Below are 20271 nucleotides of genomic sequence, written 5' to 3'. Positions count from 1 at the left end.
AAAGATTAGAGCAGAAATAAATGAAATAGAGACTAAAATGACAATAGAAAAGATCAATAAAATTAAGAGCTGGTTCTCTGAAAAGATAAACAAAATTGATAAACTTTTATCTAGACTCACCAAGAAAAAAAGATAGATGCCTTAAATAAATAAAATCGGAAACGGAAGAGGAGACATTACACCTGATACCACACAAAGTATCATCAGAGATTACAATGAACAATTATACTCTAGCAAATTGAACAACCTAGAAGAAATGGATAAATTCCTAGAAACATACAACCTACCAAGAGTGAATTGTGATGAAATAGAAATTCTGAACAGACCAATTACTAGTAAGGATATTTAATCAGTAATCCAAAACCTCCCAAAGAAACAAAAGTCCAGGACCAGACCGCTTCACCAGTGAAATTTTTTTGGACATGTATTTCATTGTTTAGAAATTTCTAACAGAGCTTCCCTGGTGACGCAGTGGTTAAGAATTTGCCTGCCAATGCAGGAGACATGGGTTCAAGCCCTGGTCCAGGAGGATCCCACATGCCATGGAGCAACGAAGTCCGTGTGCCACAACTACTGAGCCTGCACTCTACAGCCCGCGAGCCACAACTACTGAAGCCCACACGCCTAAAGCCCGTGCTCCGCAACAAGAGAAGCCACCGCAATGAGAAGCCCACGCGCAGCAACGAAGACCCAATGCAGCCAAAAATAAATAAATAAATTTATTAATTTAAAAAAAAAGATGTTAAAAAAAAAAAGAAATTTCTAACAGAGCTATCATTAAGTACCTTTGTCAGGAGATGCCTACAAGAACCTAGATTGGAAAACGGGGACAGGCAAGACTGTCAGCTCTTCTTGCAAATCCACACAACATTGGGACAATCAGCCCAGCCTTTAGATGCAAGGTGATGGATCACCCAAGGTACAGCCCAGCATCCCCCATGTGCAGATCTAGATGAACAGCAGGAAACTTCACAGGTGTAGATTTCAAGTGCAACCCCAAATGACGAATGACTTTCTTTGATAGTACCCAAACAAGACACCAGAATAGAATCTGTAGAAAATCAAATCTATCATGATCAGCATTCCTACCTGAATGCAGTTAACCTACCAAACATTCAAAGAAGAATCAATACAATCCTTCTCAAACTCTTCTAAAAAAATGAAAAGCATGTCCAAAGTCACATTATGAGGTTAGCATTACCTTGGTACCAAAATCAGATAAGGATGTCACAGGAACAGCAATAACAACAAAAATTATATGCCAATATCCCTCATGTACATAGATGCAAAAATCCTCAACAAAATATCAGCAAAGCAAATTCAACAATACATTAAGAGGATCATACACCATGATCAAGTAGGATTTATTCCAGTGATGCAAGGATGGTTCAATAACCACAAATGATATACCACATTAAGGAATGAAGGATAAAAATTATTTGATCATCTAAATAGATGAGAAAAAAAAAATTTGACAAAATTCAACATCCATTCATGATGAAAACTCTCAACAAAGTGGGTACAGAGAAAATGTACCTCAACATAATAAAGACCATATATGCAATCCCACAGCTAACATCACACTCAATGGAAAAGCTGAAATCTTTTCCTCCAAGATCATGAACTAGACAAGGATTCCCACTCTCTCCAGTTTTATTCAACATAGTATTGGAAGTCCTAGCCAGAGCAATTAGGAAAAGAAGAAGAAGAAAAAAAAAGGCATCCAAACTGGAAAGGAAGAACCAAAACTGGCACTATTTGCAGATAACATGATATTTTATATAGAAAACCCTAAAACTCCATCAGAAAACTGTTAGAACTAATACATAAGTTACAGGACATAAAATCAATACTCAAAACTCTGTTGCATTTCTATACATTAATAATGACCTAAAAGACAAAGAAATTAAGAAATAAGAAAACAATCACATTTACCATTACATCAAAAAGAATAAAATATCTAGGAATAAATTTAACTAAGGAGTTGAAAGAACTGTATATTGAAAACTACAAGACATTAATGAAAGAAACTGAAGAAGACACAAATTAATGGCAAGATATTCTGTGCTCATGGATTATGATAATTAATATTGTTAAAATGTCCATACCACCCAAAGCAATACACAGATTCAATGCAATCCCTATCAAAATGCCAATGGCATTTTCACAGAAACAGAAGTTATAAAATTTATATGGAACAAAAAGAGACCCCTAAGAGCCAAAGCAGTCTTGAGAAAGAAGAACAAAGCAGGAGGCATCTCTCCCTGATTTCAAACTATATTACAAAGCTATAGTAATTAAAAGTGTGGTATTAGCATAACACAGACATACAGATCAATGGAACAGAATAGAGAGCCCAGAAATAAACTCACACATATATGGTCAATTAATTTTTAACAAAGGAGCCAAGAATATACAATGGGAAAAGGACAGTCTCTTCAATAAATGGTGTTGGAAAAAATGGACAGCAGCCAGATGCAAAAAAATGAAACTGGACCACTATCTTACTGTACTCAAAAATTAACTCAAGATGGATTAAAGACTTGAATGTAAAACCTGAAACCATAAACCTTCTAGAAGAAACACAGTAAGCTCCTTGACATAGACCTTGGTAATGATTTTTAAAAATCTGACACCAAAAGCAACAACAACAAAAGAAAAATAAACAACTGGGACTACATCAAAGTAAAAAGCTCTGCATAACGAAGGAAACTATCAACAGAATGAAAAGGCAACTTACTGAATGGGAGAAAATATTTGTAAATCATACATCAGATAAGGAGCTAATATCCAAAATACATAAAGAACTCATACAACTCAATAGCAAAAAAATCAAACAATCTGATTTTAAAAATGGGCAGATGTGAATAAATGTTTTCCAAAGAAGACATACAGATGGCCACTGCCGGTACATAAAAATATGCTCTACATCATTACTCACCAGGGAAATGCAAATTGAAACCACAATGAGCTATCACCTCACACTTTTTAGAATGGCTATTATCAAAAAGACTAGAAATAACAAGTGTTGGAGAGGATACGGAGAAAAGGAAACCCTTGTGCTCTGTTGGTGGGAATGTAAATTGGTGCAGCCACTATGGAAAAGAGAATGGAAGTTACTCAAAAAATTAAAAATAGAACTAGCATATGATCCACAGATTCCATGTCTGAGTATTTATCCAAAGAAAATGAAAACACAAATTCAAAAAGATATATGCAGCCCCATGTTCATTACAGCATTATTTACAATAGCCAAGACATGAAAACAACCTAAGTGCCCACTGATGGGTAAATGGATAAAGAAATTGTGGTATGTATGTGCTACATACATACAATGGAATATTATTGAGCCATAAAAAAGAACAATATCTTGCCATTTGTGACAACATGGATGGACCTTGAGGGCATTATGCTAAACTGAAATAAGTTGAAGAAAGGAAAATACTGTATGATCTCTCTTATATATGGAATATATATAAATATAAATTAAAATAATATCTTAAATGCAAGATGAGCATATTGCTATAGTTGATACACCTTATTTAACTTATTCAATTATTTATGTAATTCTATTTTTGTTCCAGGTAGGCTATAAGGTGGCTTATTTGACATTTACCCAATATATGATCTTAATGGTTCCCAGAGGTTTTGCCCAACTACACGCAAAAGCTGCCCCACAAAACAGCACAAGCATCCTACTAATTTTGCAAAAAAGAAAAGTAGGATAAGTCCATGTCATTCTAGGTCAGAAAGCTCTGGTTAATGATACTTGGAATGTTTCAGAAGTTTTCATCACAGAATTTGCAAAAAGTGTCCTAGGATTCAATGTTTCTTTGTTATATTTCCAGCCAAGAGAGAGCTCCCCACAAACCTACAGTCTTCCTGAACTCCAAAATGAGGCATCCACTTCTAGCTGACTCAGAGGCAAAATCCAACTTCTAGATTGCCCTGTTTTCCTTGGATATCAACCACTCCAGCATTAGGCAACTGATTGAGATTGGGAAGTCTAAAAGTTCATAGCCCAAGGAATGTAGAGACACAAAATAATATAGCAAGTCAAAGTTCATTTCAAAAGATTATAATCCAATCACACACATCTTCTAAAAGCGAAAGTAGAGGTTTTAATCATTGTAAATAAAATTGGGTCTGTGTCTAAGTTCCTAAATTAATGGTTTGCTCTCCTTTGGTCCACAACAGTTGTATGCTATAGTTGAAAGAGGACTCTTGCAGCAATACTGCTTAGAAGGGATTAATTTACTGTTCAGAAAGAAGTATCTAGATATAAAACATATAACTTTTGACCCCAACATAAATAAGAGAAATGCGCATCATACAGAAAATGAAGTAGCCTAGTGCTTCTTGACCAAAATAACAATGTCATGTCCTTGGACAAAGTCAGACTTTTTGGGCACCTTAGCCCAGCAAAGAGTATGGCGCCCATCCCCACTATGTAACAAAGAATAAATACAAAAAATTAAATCACGAAATAGTATAAGGAAATACTGCAAAGACTATTTAAGTGCTTTTAAAATAGTAAAAAAAATAAACCTACTTAAGCGCTTTTAAAAATAAGTAGCAAATATTCTTCCTCCCCAAAAATGTGTCGCTTTTGTTCAAATGCATGTGATTAGCTTGCTAACTAAGTACAAATCCCAATCAGGAAACACAAATTAAAAACTAAAGGCCTGGGCTTCCCTCGTGGCGCAGTGGTTAAGAATCTGCCTGCCAATGCAGGGGACACGGGTTCGAGCCGTGGTCCGGGAGGATCCCACATGCCGCGGAGCAACTAAGCCTGGGCTCTACAACTACTGAGCCAGTGTGCCACAACTACTGAAGCCCGTGTGCCTAGAGCCCATGCTCCGCAACAAGAGAAGGCACTGCAGTGAGAAGCCCATGCAGCACAACGTAGAGTAGCAACGAAGACCCAGCGCAGCCAAAAATAATAAATAAATAAAATAAATAAATTAAAAAAAAAAAAAAAAAAAAAAAAAACAACTAAAGGCCTATCTGTAGACTCCATACTACAGTCTGAAGAGCCTTAAGGTCACCCTTCAGAAGTTCTTCTGAATCAGATAGTCATGCCTGATGCTGGAGAAAACCCAAGCCAGAGGGATGCCCAGTTTGTGGGAGACCCATGCATCTGTACTTATAGAATGACTGGATGTGATCCCACCTTCATGTCAACAGTGGTAAACAGATTTCAAAGAGCCTTTACCTCCAAAAGGGCTTGAATTTTTGCCATCTCTTCCCAAGCTGTTATGAAATAAACACAGAAGTAGAGGGTGGCAATGTCCAGGGGTTGCACATCTCCCAGTGGAAAACTACCAGTGACAAGAAAGAGCTGGAACTCAAGTCAATCTTTTTCAAAAGTTTACTTTCTCTTTGTTATAACAATACAAACAGCAAAGTGATTCGACTGTTTCATTGCTCATGGTAGTAGATTGAATTTGCCCGTAAATGTATCGTGCCTTCTCGATACAGTAAATTTAAACTTCAGAGATTTCACATTTCAGCCAAAGCCAGAAAACAGAGATGAAAAGAGGCTCTAAGAGATAAATTATGCTCTAAAAATACCAAACATGCTTATACTTATGAAAAGAGCTTTTAATAATAAGTATAATTTATCCCAATTGACTGCAAAACAAAAACCTTAATAAGTTATGATTTTTCACATTTCCAGTTAGATACTACTCAATATTTCTAGTGGTTTGATTTATGTCAAGGTATTACAGAACAAACTCTTACTTCCATCAAACAGAATTCCTTCATAATCTCTAAGGTTAAGTCCATAATATAATGATACACAAAGCATGTTAAAATGATGGAATGCTTCTGAATCATCAAAGAAAATTCTAATTTTATTCCACTTAATTTTGATATTTTATATGTTTTATTATATTCTATCTCTGAAAAACTGGTAACCAATGTACAATTTACATATACATAATATTCAACTAATCATAATATACATTTACCTACAACGTTCCAGTTTTCAGACATAGTTCACAAAAGGTTTGATTTCCAAGGAAAATTTAAAAGGGAAAAAAATAAAGATGCTTTATCTTGATTGTTTCTGCTAGCCATATTATATGTAAACAGATAAATTAATAGGTGCTACACTGAAAGTAGTAAAGAAAATTTAACCAAGCTTCTCAACAAATATTGAAAAATCATATTCTGTCGTTATATAACTATTCAGAGACTATTCATTCAGCTCAAGTAGAGAACATTTTAAGTGAGTATGATTCTTTCTGTACATGTTCAGAAATGCATTTCAAACAATAACAGCTTTATTAATTTCAAACCAAGCTGTCATTCAAATGCAAAGAGCATATCCTTTGTTTAGTCTGACTTAACAATGCTTATCAATTCTTTTTCTAGTAAAGGTCCCTCTCCCTGCCAGTTCTTTGTAAAATGAGTGAAGAAGCTTTTAAAAAATGCTTGGATACAATTCACTTTTGGTTATCATGCTACACAGAGAAAACATAAATAACTAAAAGGAAGAAATTTTAGTAAAGTTGAAGACATTACAAGCTAATAAATTTTCTCAACTTCAGAAAATTTCTGACAAATTTTATTATATTCTAAATAGCTCGCCTTCTTGGCCCCATCCACACAAAAAATAAAATAATCAATTTAACTGGAAGTTACATTTAAAATTTTTCAGTTTTTTCAATGTTTTGCTACCAATTTGTAGTCATATTAAATGATTTTGATGAAAGTAAAGAAAAATCAACTTAGTATACATTTTAAATCTATACTTAATTAGAAATTTTTTTTATCTTTGAAGGATATACTACTTTTGTCATACAATCTGATTTTGTACAATACAGAATAAGTTAATATGCGGTTGGAAAAATTTTTTCGAAGATGAAAATAAAGAACAAAATATAGGCAAGACTCAGAAAGAAAAAAATATATTCTGTTTTGACTTTGCATTTTTACTTACGTATTTACTTGTTATATCTTTCTAACATCGTTTTAAAGCAAGAATGCTCTGACATATTTTCTTGTAGTTTTGAGGGTTCTTCAGCCTCACATTAGCAAAGTATTATGACAGGAAGATCAAGCAATTAAGGACCTAAAACTAAGTCTACCTGCGGAAACTTTTATCATTACCTTTTATAAATTTGGGGGTCTATTTTCAATGAAAAGCCAAATGAGATCATTTTGGAGGTGGAGGTTATATGTGGTTAGTTTGAATTTTTTTACCTGTTTGTTTTGTTTTGTTTTTGTTAGGTTATTCGTAGAGCATTCTTTTCCTAAAGTCACAGATATAATTAAAATTTTTATGAGATTAAAATATTAGAAATTCTTCTTTGCACTAGTTTTTATCTCATGAGAAAAGATACTACTCCTAAATCAACGTCAAAATTCTATATCTTCAGCTTTAGGAAAAACAAAACCATGAAGACAGTATGGTTTCTTATAAAAGCCATTTTCAGATCTGGAACAACTTCTGAAAATAAAGAGAGTATTCGACATACATTACACTAAAGGAAAAGTCTTACTTTCATTATTTCCTGATTCTGGGAATCCCATTAAAAACATTATGGAATAAAAACTCATTTGCAAAAATCCCGCATGAAGACATAACCAACTACCACCACAACCTACTTTTTAAAGTAATGAGATTTGATAAACTATAATAAGAGTATGAAAAATTATACTTTTTCTTGTGCATTTTAAAAGAAAGATTAGAAGGTTTTTTGGCTTTTCAAACAACAGTGACTTTTAGCACCTGAAAGATATACAACTATAAAATACATGCATATTCATTTTCAAAGAAACACCAACAAAAAGTAAAACATTAGTGATTAGGTACATACTGATGACGCCAATGTGGAAGTATGTGCCACTGTGAAGGGCCTAGAAAGAATCACATCTTGTCGTGATCATACCTGCCTGCCAGAACAAAATAGGCAGCTGACCAATTACGGGGTGTTTATCTATACAGTGGTACCTTTGTTCTCCAACAATGTCAGATTGCAAACGTCCTGGAACACATATTTACCTGGAGGATTCTTGGCAGGATCATTGTGGCTTGGACTTCCTGATGGTCCAGAATCTGTAAAGAAATCACAGAAAATGTTTTCTTTTTAATTTGTTTTGAAAGAATTTCACAATCCTCAGAAGGACTTAAAAAAATTTTTTTTAACATAGAACAATGAAGTCGAGTGTTTGAATAATGTATACTTTCCTAAGCCTTTCAGGAGCAATGTTTTATTTATTAAACTAGAAGAACATCTATATATATATATATATTTTTTTTTTTTTTTCGAGAGGAAAAAAGTAGCGATCTTTAATATTTGTGGGGTAGGGCAAGGCTTTTTTAAAACAAAAGGTCTGGCGACGAAGCCACTGAAGGTGGTTTGAAAGTTGGGCCTGTCAGGAGCAGTAGGAAATAAAGCAGATACATTCCCTAAAAATGCAATCTGAGTGTAATTAAACATGCTTTTTAAAAAAACCTGAAAATGTTTTTATTCAATGAGTAAAAATACATAGAAACTAGAGTCCGTTTTTCCAGGATTTCAATCGCATACACACATATCCACTCCAATAATCCCCCAACCTACTGGATCCAGGCCCAGATTTGACTGCATCCCATGATAGCAATCGATTTGCAAACACCAAGAAAAGCATAAATTACTAGGTAGAAACCAACACGGCTTTGTGGAGAGCAAATTGTTGGATCAATTTAATTTCCATCTGTGATAGACGGACAGACTCGGCAGATAAGGAGGAAGAGATCAATGCAGAACATCTGAATTTCCTATCCCACACTGTTCTCCATCAATGCTACAGAAAGGAACATGGAAGCTACAGTACTGTTAAGCACGCCTTTCCTAACTAACCTGACACTGTTGTGTTTTGCTCACTCCCCTTTCCTCCATGTCCCCTCTGCATTTATCTGTGTCATTTGCGCCATATTATTCTACTCTTACTTGCAGGTTGCTTTGTAATCTTCTTTTATTGGTTCTAGTATTTAAGTTTTGTCTCCCCAACTAAACTGCATGCTCCTAAGCAGAGGCAGAGATTCTGTCTACTTCTTTTGTGTTTTCCTCAGTGTGCTGTTCACGGCTGTGAATGCACTGGGTTGGATGGCTCAGATTCAGCAGCTTTCTTTGCTTGCCTAGAAAAGGCAATTTTGAACTTGATAGTGAATTTCAACAAAATTTCATAGGCGGCCACAGACAAGTCTCTTTCCTGAAACCTGGCCATTATACCCAAGACAGGGATCCAGTCTTATTTAAGCAGAAAAATCTTATGCTGGTTTTTTTCAGCAGGGTTATTCTGCCCTTCCACTGAACTTATTAACATACTGCAATTGCTGCTTCTACTATTAACTGCAAGGACATTCTGTTGACTTCTTTCTGTATAAAACTTGGTTATTTATTTCTGCCCTTTGCCTCATGCCTGCTAACTAGATTTAATACTGAGATCAGAACTGTGCCCCTTCATCCCATTTCCTTGTCTTTTTTCTTTTTTTCTTTCCTTTTTTTTTTTTTTTGCCCTAGAACAGTTTTTATAAAATCTCAGTAAATGTATTTAATGATTCCCACATTATCCTCCAATTTATTTCTTATTTCCCCAAATGGAAAAGAAACCGGTCAGGACTACTCCTGTAATCTGAGTTCTGGCTACAGTCTTCCGCAGATAGTCAAAGAGAGTTAGGTACTCTCCAAAAGGTTTGTCTCATCTCCCATGAATTCTATTAGTTTTTCTGGAATTGAGGCAAGACTCAGTGACTTATAACTTAGGAGATCAATCTTTCTCCTTCTTTATTCCCATAAAAGATGGCCCAATACTGGCTACTTTCCAGGCATGGAGTATGACAGTTACATAAAAAAAGAAAAATCATATGATTTTGCTGTAGCCTCAGCTGTTTTTGCCTTGAGTTCCTCTGACAAATGTCCCCCAGAATTGACATGACATTCCAGCTTAATTTCTCAAGTGACTCTAACATTTTGAGAAGTTCCTATTTATGCAGTGTATACCCACTGACCCAGAGCCTCCCCATATTTTATTTTTCCCTGTAAAGCTACTTCACATTTATGGAGGTCTAGATATTGATCCCGCATGGTGGCTAATGACACCTTCCCGATGACACAACATGAGGTAAATTAGGGTTGCCATCAGAGGACAGGACCTGTACACTCTAGGTGAGCCTTAGTATTTTTAGTTAAATCAACTTCAAAACAGAACCACAAAATTCCTTCCCAACATCTTGTTGCTGAAATTTGGATCCAGTAAAGAAAAATGTCTCTTCCATTCCTGAGAAAGTATTCAGTTAGAACAATGACACCCCATTACCAAAACATCCCATTTGGAAAACCCTATTTTTCTTCTGCTGCAAATTACCCTTTTCCCCTATTTCCAACAACTGGAGACCAACTTCTTCAATTGAAAGAAAAATGTAATTTCTGAAAAAGAAACCCACAAACATTTGAGGGAAAGCTAAAGTAGACCCTAAATTTGAGTCATACACTTGCTTTTAATAATAATAATTCTACTTTCTAAAATAATCTGGCATTTATTGGCACACATGACAGATTTTCCCTCATAGTCCAACGTCTGTGCCCTCTCATGCAGTAAAACAGCATATACTGGATCCCCCAAAACACAGAATAGGCCCCCTCAAGGAAAGAGCAAAAGAACACTTACTTTTGCAACTGTAAATTCTAACACTCTAATCTACTTTTAACCTTATGTCACCTTATATCGGTCACTTAATTCCAACTGTTGGAAAAGGAAGTAACCAGGGAGTCACAGTTGGCAGAGAAACCAAAAATGAACTGTTATTGTGGTGAACTTCAGAGAAAGAATTACTCAGACCACATCTAAAACCCTTCCAATTCACCACCTAGGTCAAATTACTCTATACCCAAAGGTTTTCTTTAACTGCTTCCATCATTTGCTCAAGTCGTGTGTGTGTGTGTGTGTGTGTGTGTGTACTTCATGTGTTACAGCGAATCCCGGCTCTGTCCCTCACTAGTAATGTGATCTTATACAAAATTACTTAACTCTTAGAGCCTTGGAGTCTTGATCTTTAACTGTAATACTACCTACCTTATAGAAGAATCATTGCAAAGATTTTACTATATAAAACATCAAGTACTGGTCAGACACATCTTACACAATCAATAAATGAAAGCTATTATTAAACAGAAAGGACACATTCAAAAAATGACTAATATTTTTAACGGACTAACTCTCAGGAAGAAAGGGAGAAAAGGGATGTGACTAAATTTGTCCGTCCCAGTGTAAGCATCTAAAATTGTCCGTGGTGAATCAACTGAAGATGGGCAAGTGTGTGCCCTCTTGAATCCCTCTGTAAGTGCTTTAGTCCCACCCTCCCCAAAAGGGAGGAAGGCACTGCTGCCATTTCGAGGCTCTCAGGGAGCTGTCATGCTCAAAAGGCAGGAGATACCAGCCATTTGACGAAAATTACCTTCTAGAAGACTGAAGTCTTTGAAGAAGGAGGGCGGTAAGAATGAGACTGTGAGCTGCCCAGCACACTCAGTCTTGAGGCTAGAAAGATTTTGATGCAGTGGAGAAAAAGGGAGGGGAAGGCGTCTTGAAGGCAGCAGACCTAAACCAGTCCTCTGTCATTCCCTCCACATTTTATTTCCTCTTCCCTGATCTCAATCTATAACTTCTACATTTCTTTGTCTGTCTCTTTCTGACCTGACTGGACAGAAAGTAGGATTGAAATACATTTTGCATATTTCCCATCCTTTGTGTTTTAAAAGTGTGAATTAAACATATTATATTTCTTCTAGGAAAAAGAATAGTTAATGAAGCCATTTCTAAATTAATGCTTTTTAAACTCAATCAATTCCTCCCTCCCCCAGGTTAAAGATTCTCTAGGAATAAGTAAAGGTTCTCATCCTTACATGATCCTTATTAACTTTCCTTCAATCCTTCCATCCACTCCTTTTTAAAAAGTAGCCAATCTTTCATGGCTTTTCTAATATCTAAACTTTACCTAAGGAGTAACCAAGTTTCTCTAATGACACAATTTTATGGAAGATCCTGAGATACTTAAGTGATCTAAATGGCTTGTACAAAGTTACATGGCAACTATTAAAACATGTGTTCTCTACATGGGCCACCCATTCAGACACACTGCCTCTTGAGTGGTTATGATGCAATATTAAAATCATGCAAAGCCAAATGACCTTTCACTCAATTAAAGATTTCTGGGAACTTTATCTTCCCCTAATCTCCCTCCTCCTTCCCACCATTTACCAATATATTCAAAACCTTCTTCAGAAATTTAAAAAAACCTTTAGCTATTCTTTTTAACTGAAGTTGGAAATTATTATTATCATTGAAGTCTATACACTAATTGATGCTTTAGAAAGAGGCTAACTCTAAAAAATTTAGTTTGGATTTTCATTGCTAAACCGAGGAAATTCTAATGTTCTACTGATAATCTGATGGAAGTCCAATAAAATGTTTGTTAAACATATAAGATAATAAATAAATACTGACCTGTTAAATGTTTGTATTAAGTACTAACATTCTTGGGGGGAGGGGTGTGGAGGGGGATGAACTCAATTAACTGATGTGGTTGGATCATCACAACTATGAAAGGTTTTTTGAAGGTCATTCATGTAAGTATCAGTTAAATGAGAATCAATAAGATTTATGAAGCACGTTCTGTATTCCAGTTACTAATGTTTGGAACATAATAGGTTCTCCATAAATGTGTATTAAATTTCCATTTAATTTACAATAATGAGCTTTAACATATTGTTTTAAAAAGAATGTACCTTCTGTGTTATCTAGAAGCTCAGAGCTTGCTCAGACAGAAATGTACAAATTTAAAAAAATACACTGTGGGGCTTCCCTGGTGGTGCAGTGGTTGAGAATCCGCCTGCCAATGCAGGAGACACGGGTTCGAGCCCTGCTCTGGGAAGATCCCACATGCCGCGGAGCAACTGGGCCCGTGAGCCACAACTACTGAGCCTGCGCGTCTGGAGCCTGTGCTCCGCAACAACAGAGGCCGCGATAGTAAGAGGTCCGCGCACCGTGATGAAGAGTGGCCCCCGCTTGCCGCAACTGGAGAAAGCCCTTGCACAGAAACGAAGACCCAACACAGCCATAAATAAATAAATAAATAATTTTTAAAAATCTGCTAAAAAAAAATACACTGTGATAGGTGCTATAAATGAGTATATAGCAAGAGGAAATAATTAGTTCTTCCTGTGATGGACGGGCAAGGGCATGTCATAAAAGGTATCAGAGGGAGGTGACCTTAGGAACAGGGTCTTGAAAAATAAACAGATCCCACATCTTGCTAGTACATATTCCTCTTTACTAACAAGGCGATTTCTTCAAAACCTAACACTGATTTAAGCTTCTTCCCTGCTAAAACTCTTACATGAGTCCCAATACATACAGAAAAAAACTCCAGAATTTTAGGATGTCATTCAAGGCCCTTTGATCTGGCCCCTACCAACACCTGGGTCACACACTAGCCTTTCAGTTCCACGTGTGTCACCTCCATTTGATGCCCCTGAGTCTTTGCACGTGGTGTCCGTCTTTGTTCTCCCTGAAGTCCTCCATGTTGAGGTCAGCCCTTTTAGATTCTGAACTATATGAGGGCAGGGATACTGCCCTACTTAGCCTTATGGCCCTAATCTTTGGTATAGCACCTGACACACTTGTTTAAGTCAAATGAATAGAAAACAATTGGTCTATAAACTATGGAAGTGCACAAAGAAGAAAGACTAGAAAAAAAGGAAGAAAGACTAGGCATGCTGCCTCTGTGCAGAACCATCTAAAAATAAATGATACAAATGAACTTATTTACAAAACAGAAATAGACTCACAGACATAGAAAACAAACTATGGTTACCAAAGGGGAAAGGTGGGGGAGAGATAAATTAGGAGTTTGGGATTAATAGATACACACTACTATGTATAAAATAGATAACCAATGAGGACCTAATGTCTAGCACAGGGAACTACATTCAAAATCTTGTAATAACCTATAATGTAAAGGAATCTGAAAAAGAATATATATGTATATATATGTATAACTGAATCATTCTGCTGTATACCTGAAACATTGTAAATCAACTATACCTCAATTTTAAGTAAATAAATGAATAAATAAATCCTTAAGAAATTATCCAGTGGAAAAGAAAATCAAGTAGACAAACTTTTGTGACAAGGAAAGGGAACAGAGACACAATTCCCAGGGTGGGTCTCCCAGCCTAATGTAAGGCTCAGTTCTGCTTCCCCTAATTTCTGAAGGAATATTTGGAAATGGGAGGGGGTAGATAAGAGGCACTATTTTGAGTCAGAAATTAAGGTTTGGCTCTCTCCTATAAAGGGAGGAGATGCTTGTCGGGGGTCCAGGGAGCAGGCCACTAGTTTGCAAGCAAGAGGCCAAGAAGCTTTTGATGACCCTTATATATAAGCTGTCTTTCTACCCAAAAATGACACATTCCAGGAATTCATTTTCTTCTCTGATACCATGACTTGAGAGGCATGATTTTTATTTATAAAAAAAAAAAAAATTTGAGAGGCATCATTTTTACTTATAATCATTCTGGTGCAAAGAAGGGATTGTACAAGGTAACCTGTCAGGTCCCTTCTGGCTCTAAAATTCTATGACTCTATAACAATATAGCTTTTATATCAAGGGATATCAGAAGAGTAAATGAAACCCACACTGTAACCTGTTAACCTACAGATAGCCTCTTGCTAGAACTAAAATTAGTCATCATGTGATAAAGGGCCCCTTTGTCATATTCCTTGGCTTTAAGCAGGTAAAGAAATAGCCCATTGTCAACTAAAGATACCATGAGAGTTTTCTAAGGGCTTAGAATAGTCCCCTTCTTTCTCTCCAAAACATTATTAACTACTGACATACTAAAATAGTATATTTTTACAAATTAAGTATATAGTATGCCAGAAAGAATCACTTAAGAAAGAGAAAAGCCAATGTAAGAAACAAACAAAAACCTGAAGGAAGGGATACAAACCCATGCACTTTACAACAGGGAAACACAAAGTTAAGACAAAAACATCCACCTTTATCAAGGAGAGAGGAGAAAACTATTCTTCTCAGACAAACCTCCCTCTCCGATTCTGCAAAATGTCCTGCCTCCTTCTTGGCAGTTTACTTTCTACAAGGACTGATTTCCCTGGGAGTTATAGTGAGTTAGGTTTATGTAATCACAATTCTGATTACATAATTAGCCGTAGTTTTTCTCCAGCACAGTTAAAAATCTATACAGCTTCAGTTTTAATGGAGGACTGTTTCATCAACTGGGATGCCACAAAACTAAAGTTTTACAATACTTCCTTCTTCCGCTCTGAAATGGTTATGAGAATAACACAAAGAAAGAATCTGGGAAAACTAAGCACATTCTTACCTCTCATAAGCATGTAAATGTGCGGGAAAATGCTCATTCTCTCCTTCTCTGCTTCCGTCTATCTGTCCCTTCTCAATAGGAGATTACATTATATAGTATCCACTTCTCCGCAAAACTTGGGTAACTAGCTATCCATGGGAAGCGTTAACTCTGTCACTTGGTTAATGGAGTCCTTGACATATTTTTGCTGAGTCTGTATTCATTCCCCTAATTCCCATTCCGGTTCTGAGCAGGAAGAGACATTAAACCTCTCTGAATACTTTTGACAGAACCAAAATAATATATGGGAGACATGGTTTCTTACATATTTTCAATCATGCTTTTTAATCCATATTATTTTCCATCTGAAGACCCATACCTTCAGATCTCCCTTTTTATTGGTTAACATGGATTTTAAAATATATCTTCTATACAGCAAAACTCAGAGATTTAAAAGAGGTTGCTATGTTGAGGCTCCTTACAGATAAAGTAACTTATTTAACGAAAGAAAAATACAGAACAAGAGAGTAGACAGGTACTGTACCCTCTATTTCTTACCCCTACACATTCTACTAGTTCTATTATTAAACTTTCTTTTAAAGAGCCACCTTTTTCTGCTTAACAGGAGCATTAGGTTCAAAGCATCATATTGCAAGGATTAAAATAAGGATTTGTTTGGGCTCAAGACCAAAATTTGTTCACAAGGAATTAGCCAAAACCATAGGGCACTGAAATTTCAGGGAAAAAAAGAAAATCACACACCCATTTGAGAGCATATCTGTTCATGCCAGGGGAATGTTCACCAATGCAGATGGGAAGACCCCTGCACAAAAAGTGTGAAACCTGCCAACATGTCTAACTAGAGGTTTGTATTGCTTCATTAACTAGCACCAAACTCCCGCAAATGAAAGCAGGGATAATCGTATCTGACCTTTCTGGCCTCAGATTAAGTTCAATGACTCTCTACTGATCCAGGGATTGAGTAAACCAAAGGTCACAACCAGGATCGTCTAAACTTCTTGTTTTTGAAGCCCTTAGCCTATAGAATGTAAAGATACCATACTGGTCATTGTCAAGATTGCAAACTTTCTACAGTGTGTTTTCAATTAAGTAAATAAAATGTGGTAATTAAATCAAGATTGCGTAATATGTTTTTGATTTGTAATCTCATTTAAATTAATTAACTGACTCAATCCCTGTTTAGTTTTTAAACTGGCCTAGTTAGGGAAAGAGTCCCTGGAAGCAAATCCAGTTTTCTATCTTTAAAAACAAGGCAAAGCAATCTGGCATACTTTAAAAATGAAAAAAAATTTAGATGCACCAGCAAAATATAAATACAGAGGCAAGGGTGTTAGCGTAGAAGAAGGAGGAGTTTTATGGCATGATTTTGACTAAAAAAATAGATCTAGCACTAGAGAGAAATAAACCAAAACATTATTTATTCAAAACATTTCTTTTCCAATTTTATGAAGATTGCATGTTTGTTGGAAGCAAAACATTTCCAGCTGTATTTTAAGTTTCTGAGGAGAGTTGTAAGATTTATAATCTTTCCTAAATGCTGCCCATATCTTATAATATGAGATGAACACGCCACTGCGTACTTTAAAAAACAATTTGCCAATGCACTCTGCCACATGAAAACAATGAAGTCCTTTCCAAAACCCCACCAGATCCAGGAGGAAAAGATGAGATGAATTTTCTGTCTTTCCCATCTGGGAGACATTGTGGATTTCAGCCATACTATGTAATATAATTTTTTTTCCCTTGGAAACCACGAAACCTGCATTTTATAGCAAGGTATGTAGTGCAAAGAGAATGCTGGTGAAATATGAATCTGAAAATGAAAACCAGAATGTCATCAGACTCAAGAGCATAATTGTGGAGGCAAATTGAAAAATCAATGCAAAATTTCAACGTAAACCAAATGCAACATTTGTGATCCTATTGAAATTTTCTCTTAAAAGGAAAGCAGGGGAAAATAAATGCTCTTTTACCCCCGAAGTCCTGAACAGCACTGGTTACACTGCCTGGCACAGTAACTTACTTATCTGCTTTATTTTGTCCTGGGGTCTTCATGCATCATTCTAAGTCCTATACCTAGCACATTCTGGGTGTACGTGGCCCTTCTGTGCTACGTCGGTTTTTGTATTTCCCCCAAACTTAATACAATATTGTTTATCTAGATTAAAGCCAGACATAAGACTTTCTAATATTTTGTTGGCAATCTTTCTTCTCAGGGAGCAGGACGTGTTTTCTCACAACTGTCTGGAGAGTCAGAACTCCTGGGTTCCATTCAGGAACTGCCAACACTTGTGCTCTGACCCTAAGCAAACCACTTCATGCCTGAATCAGTTTACATCTTGCCCAATCACTTAAAACCGAATAAGAAAAGGTAGGAGTTTTTAGCCTTAGTCATTTCCAACAGGAATAAGAGGAAAAAAATAACTTTATACAACAGTGAAAATATGCACAAATATTTGTGCGGAAAGGCTAAGATTTGTTTTAATATACTTTAAGGTTTAATTTCCCACACTCACACCCACCCACCCCCACCAAAAAAAAAACCCCTCCTAGTTAGTCCTCTTCCGTTTTCACTGTATACTTCCCCTTGAAAACACTAACAACGCAGGTAATTTAACTTCTGCGTTAGTGTACAGGTCTCCTGCTGGAGTGTAAAATTCATGGGTCAAGATACATGTTAGCCTTATTCACTGCCTGGCGTTTATATCTGCTGAATAAAGGACCACTCTTTACAGTGAACTAGACCTTGATGGCTGATATCACTTAAAATACTTTTCATCTTTCTGAAATTATAATTAAATTGGCAGTAATGCCAATCATGATTTTTACTTGTTTGGTTATTACCTACATATAGTCTATTTTTAAGTGTCTGTGAACGCTCTACAAATATAAATTTAGCAACTGATTCAGTCAGTGACCAAAAAGTCATATCCTTATTTTTTCCTGTGCTCATTTATTCATTGGCATGTGTTCTTAAAACGAAATGTTTTACCTCAACAGATTTCTGCATTATTTAAGGTAAAAAGATACTTCGCCAAATCGTTAAAATGTTTAAATCATTATATGAGCTTAGAGAAAAGAAATCGGTGGGTTTTTTACATACCCTACTAGTTGTATGTCATTAATAAGTCACCCTTGCTTTATTATTAAATCATGGCTCTTAAGTCTATGATGATGTATTCATATAAAAATAAATGTATGTATCTAATCAAAGGTGTATAATACAGAGCAGAGTAATAGAGTAAGATAGAGATAATATATTTCTACCATGGTCAAGTAGATTTGTACGTCAGGCGTTCATTACTGCTTTTGTTTATAAAATAATTTTATCATAATATTGGAGGGAAAAAAATCAGAGAAGTCACTTGATGAAACAGGAAGCTCGCTGATGTGGCAGATAATGGTATTAAATGTCCTAACAGTTCCTTGATAAGTGGTTCAAAGAACTTCTGTCCCCATGGTTTCAGGACAAAAGCTAATTTACCAGGAATAAAACTACTTGAATAATACATCATGTGAAATTTTTTTTAAAGGATAAAATGAGGAAACAAATGAGGAGATAGTCACTTCCTCCTGCAAATGAAAACTGTGCATGAGAGGAAAGTAACTCAATTTTACTGGTAAAATAAAAACCAAAAAATGGCTAACGAACATGACTTTTCCTTCTTTTTTTTCAAGAGAAGGTCAGGATTATTCTAATAAGTGGAATAATATGTTTGAAAGAACTCTGAAAAGTTTATAACTCAACAGGAATATGAAGATTTGTTATAATTTTATGGGGCAGTCTTTTTTCAAATGATCATTTTAAGAGGAAAGTTAAAAATACAGGTAACTTTAAACAAGAATAATAAAAAGCCTATTATAGCAGCCTACTATGGAATCCACTGTCCATTACTATGGTTATTTGGAAAATGAGAAAAAATGATGAGAGGCATGCCCACTTGCTTAATCCACTTTAAAGAAGGGAATCGAGAGTATAAGAGCACAGAGCTGTGACCCTTGTGCTCAAAATTCCTTCCATTTTGTCATTTTACTCAGTTTATCTTTAATGGAGATTCAAATGGACTCCTTATGATTCAAAAATCTCTAAGCTATACCTAAAGAGTACGAAAAAGAACAAGTTTCTGCATTATGCCCCATCCATATGTCTTAACCCTGAATGGTATCAAACCTATGTAATTTTATACATCAAATGCCTTCCAGATGTGACAAAATTTTAACACAGACCAACGTCAAGTTCTTCACTGTAGACTCATCTCCCATGCTCACAAAGATTATTTTCACTGCCCATAACATTACACACGGCTAATGTTCAATTTTCCAAATTGATTATTATGCTGCCATTTCAAAAATGACATTGCCTTCCAGTCAAACAACAAACTACAAGCTACGCTGCATACCCAACCTCCCCCCCAAAATCACAAAAGAATCAAGAAACCACATCATTATTTCCAAGTTGTAGACAAGGGCAGTTGAACTTTTCATGGTCCATTCTTGATACCTCCAAAAGATGGAGAAGGAGGGGGTGATTATAATTTTTTGTCAGAGCTACCAATTGCCATCAGAACAACTGAGCCTGTCACCTGTTGTTTTGGGTTTTAAAGACTGGTTCTAATTAGAGAAGATCGAATACTTCCTGACATTTACAGTATGTTAACAGTTGAAAATTAACCAACAAGATCATTCATGGAGAATTTTCAAAAGCATCTAATAATACTCTGATGAAAAAACATAAACTAAATTTTCCGGTAGGATAAAAAAAAATTTAGTAACTCAATGCCAGTAAGAAAAACTAGTATGATAAGGCTTTGGATAATATCCTGCAAACTTAATCCCTCCCACAAAATTAATGCTTTGAACCTTATGTCAATTCCAT

At 35.8% G+C, this 20271-nt stretch overlaps 1 protein-coding gene across 14 annotated transcripts in view; it reads right to left on the bottom strand.

Annotated features, from left to right (window-relative positions):
• The window catches only part of NFIB (nuclear factor I B), a 446931-nt gene that overhangs the window by 94293 nt on the left and 332367 nt on the right, over positions 1 to 20271 (bottom strand). For all 14 annotated transcript variants that reach the window (XM_007176758.3, XM_057548177.1, XM_057548182.1 and 11 more), the window contains exon 3: positions 8015 to 8068. In XM_007176758.3, coding sequence (XP_007176820.2) covers positions 8015 to 8068 — 54 coding nt within the window. The remainder of the gene's footprint in view (positions 1 to 8014; positions 8069 to 20271) is intronic.

The sequence above is a fragment of the Balaenoptera acutorostrata genome, chromosome 6 (genome assembly GCF_949987535.1).
Source record: "Balaenoptera acutorostrata chromosome 6, mBalAcu1.1, whole genome shotgun sequence".
In the NCBI taxonomy this organism is placed as follows: Eukaryota; Metazoa; Chordata; class Mammalia; order Artiodactyla; family Balaenopteridae; genus Balaenoptera; species Balaenoptera acutorostrata.
This window is presented reverse-complemented; position numbering and strand designations above follow the sequence as displayed.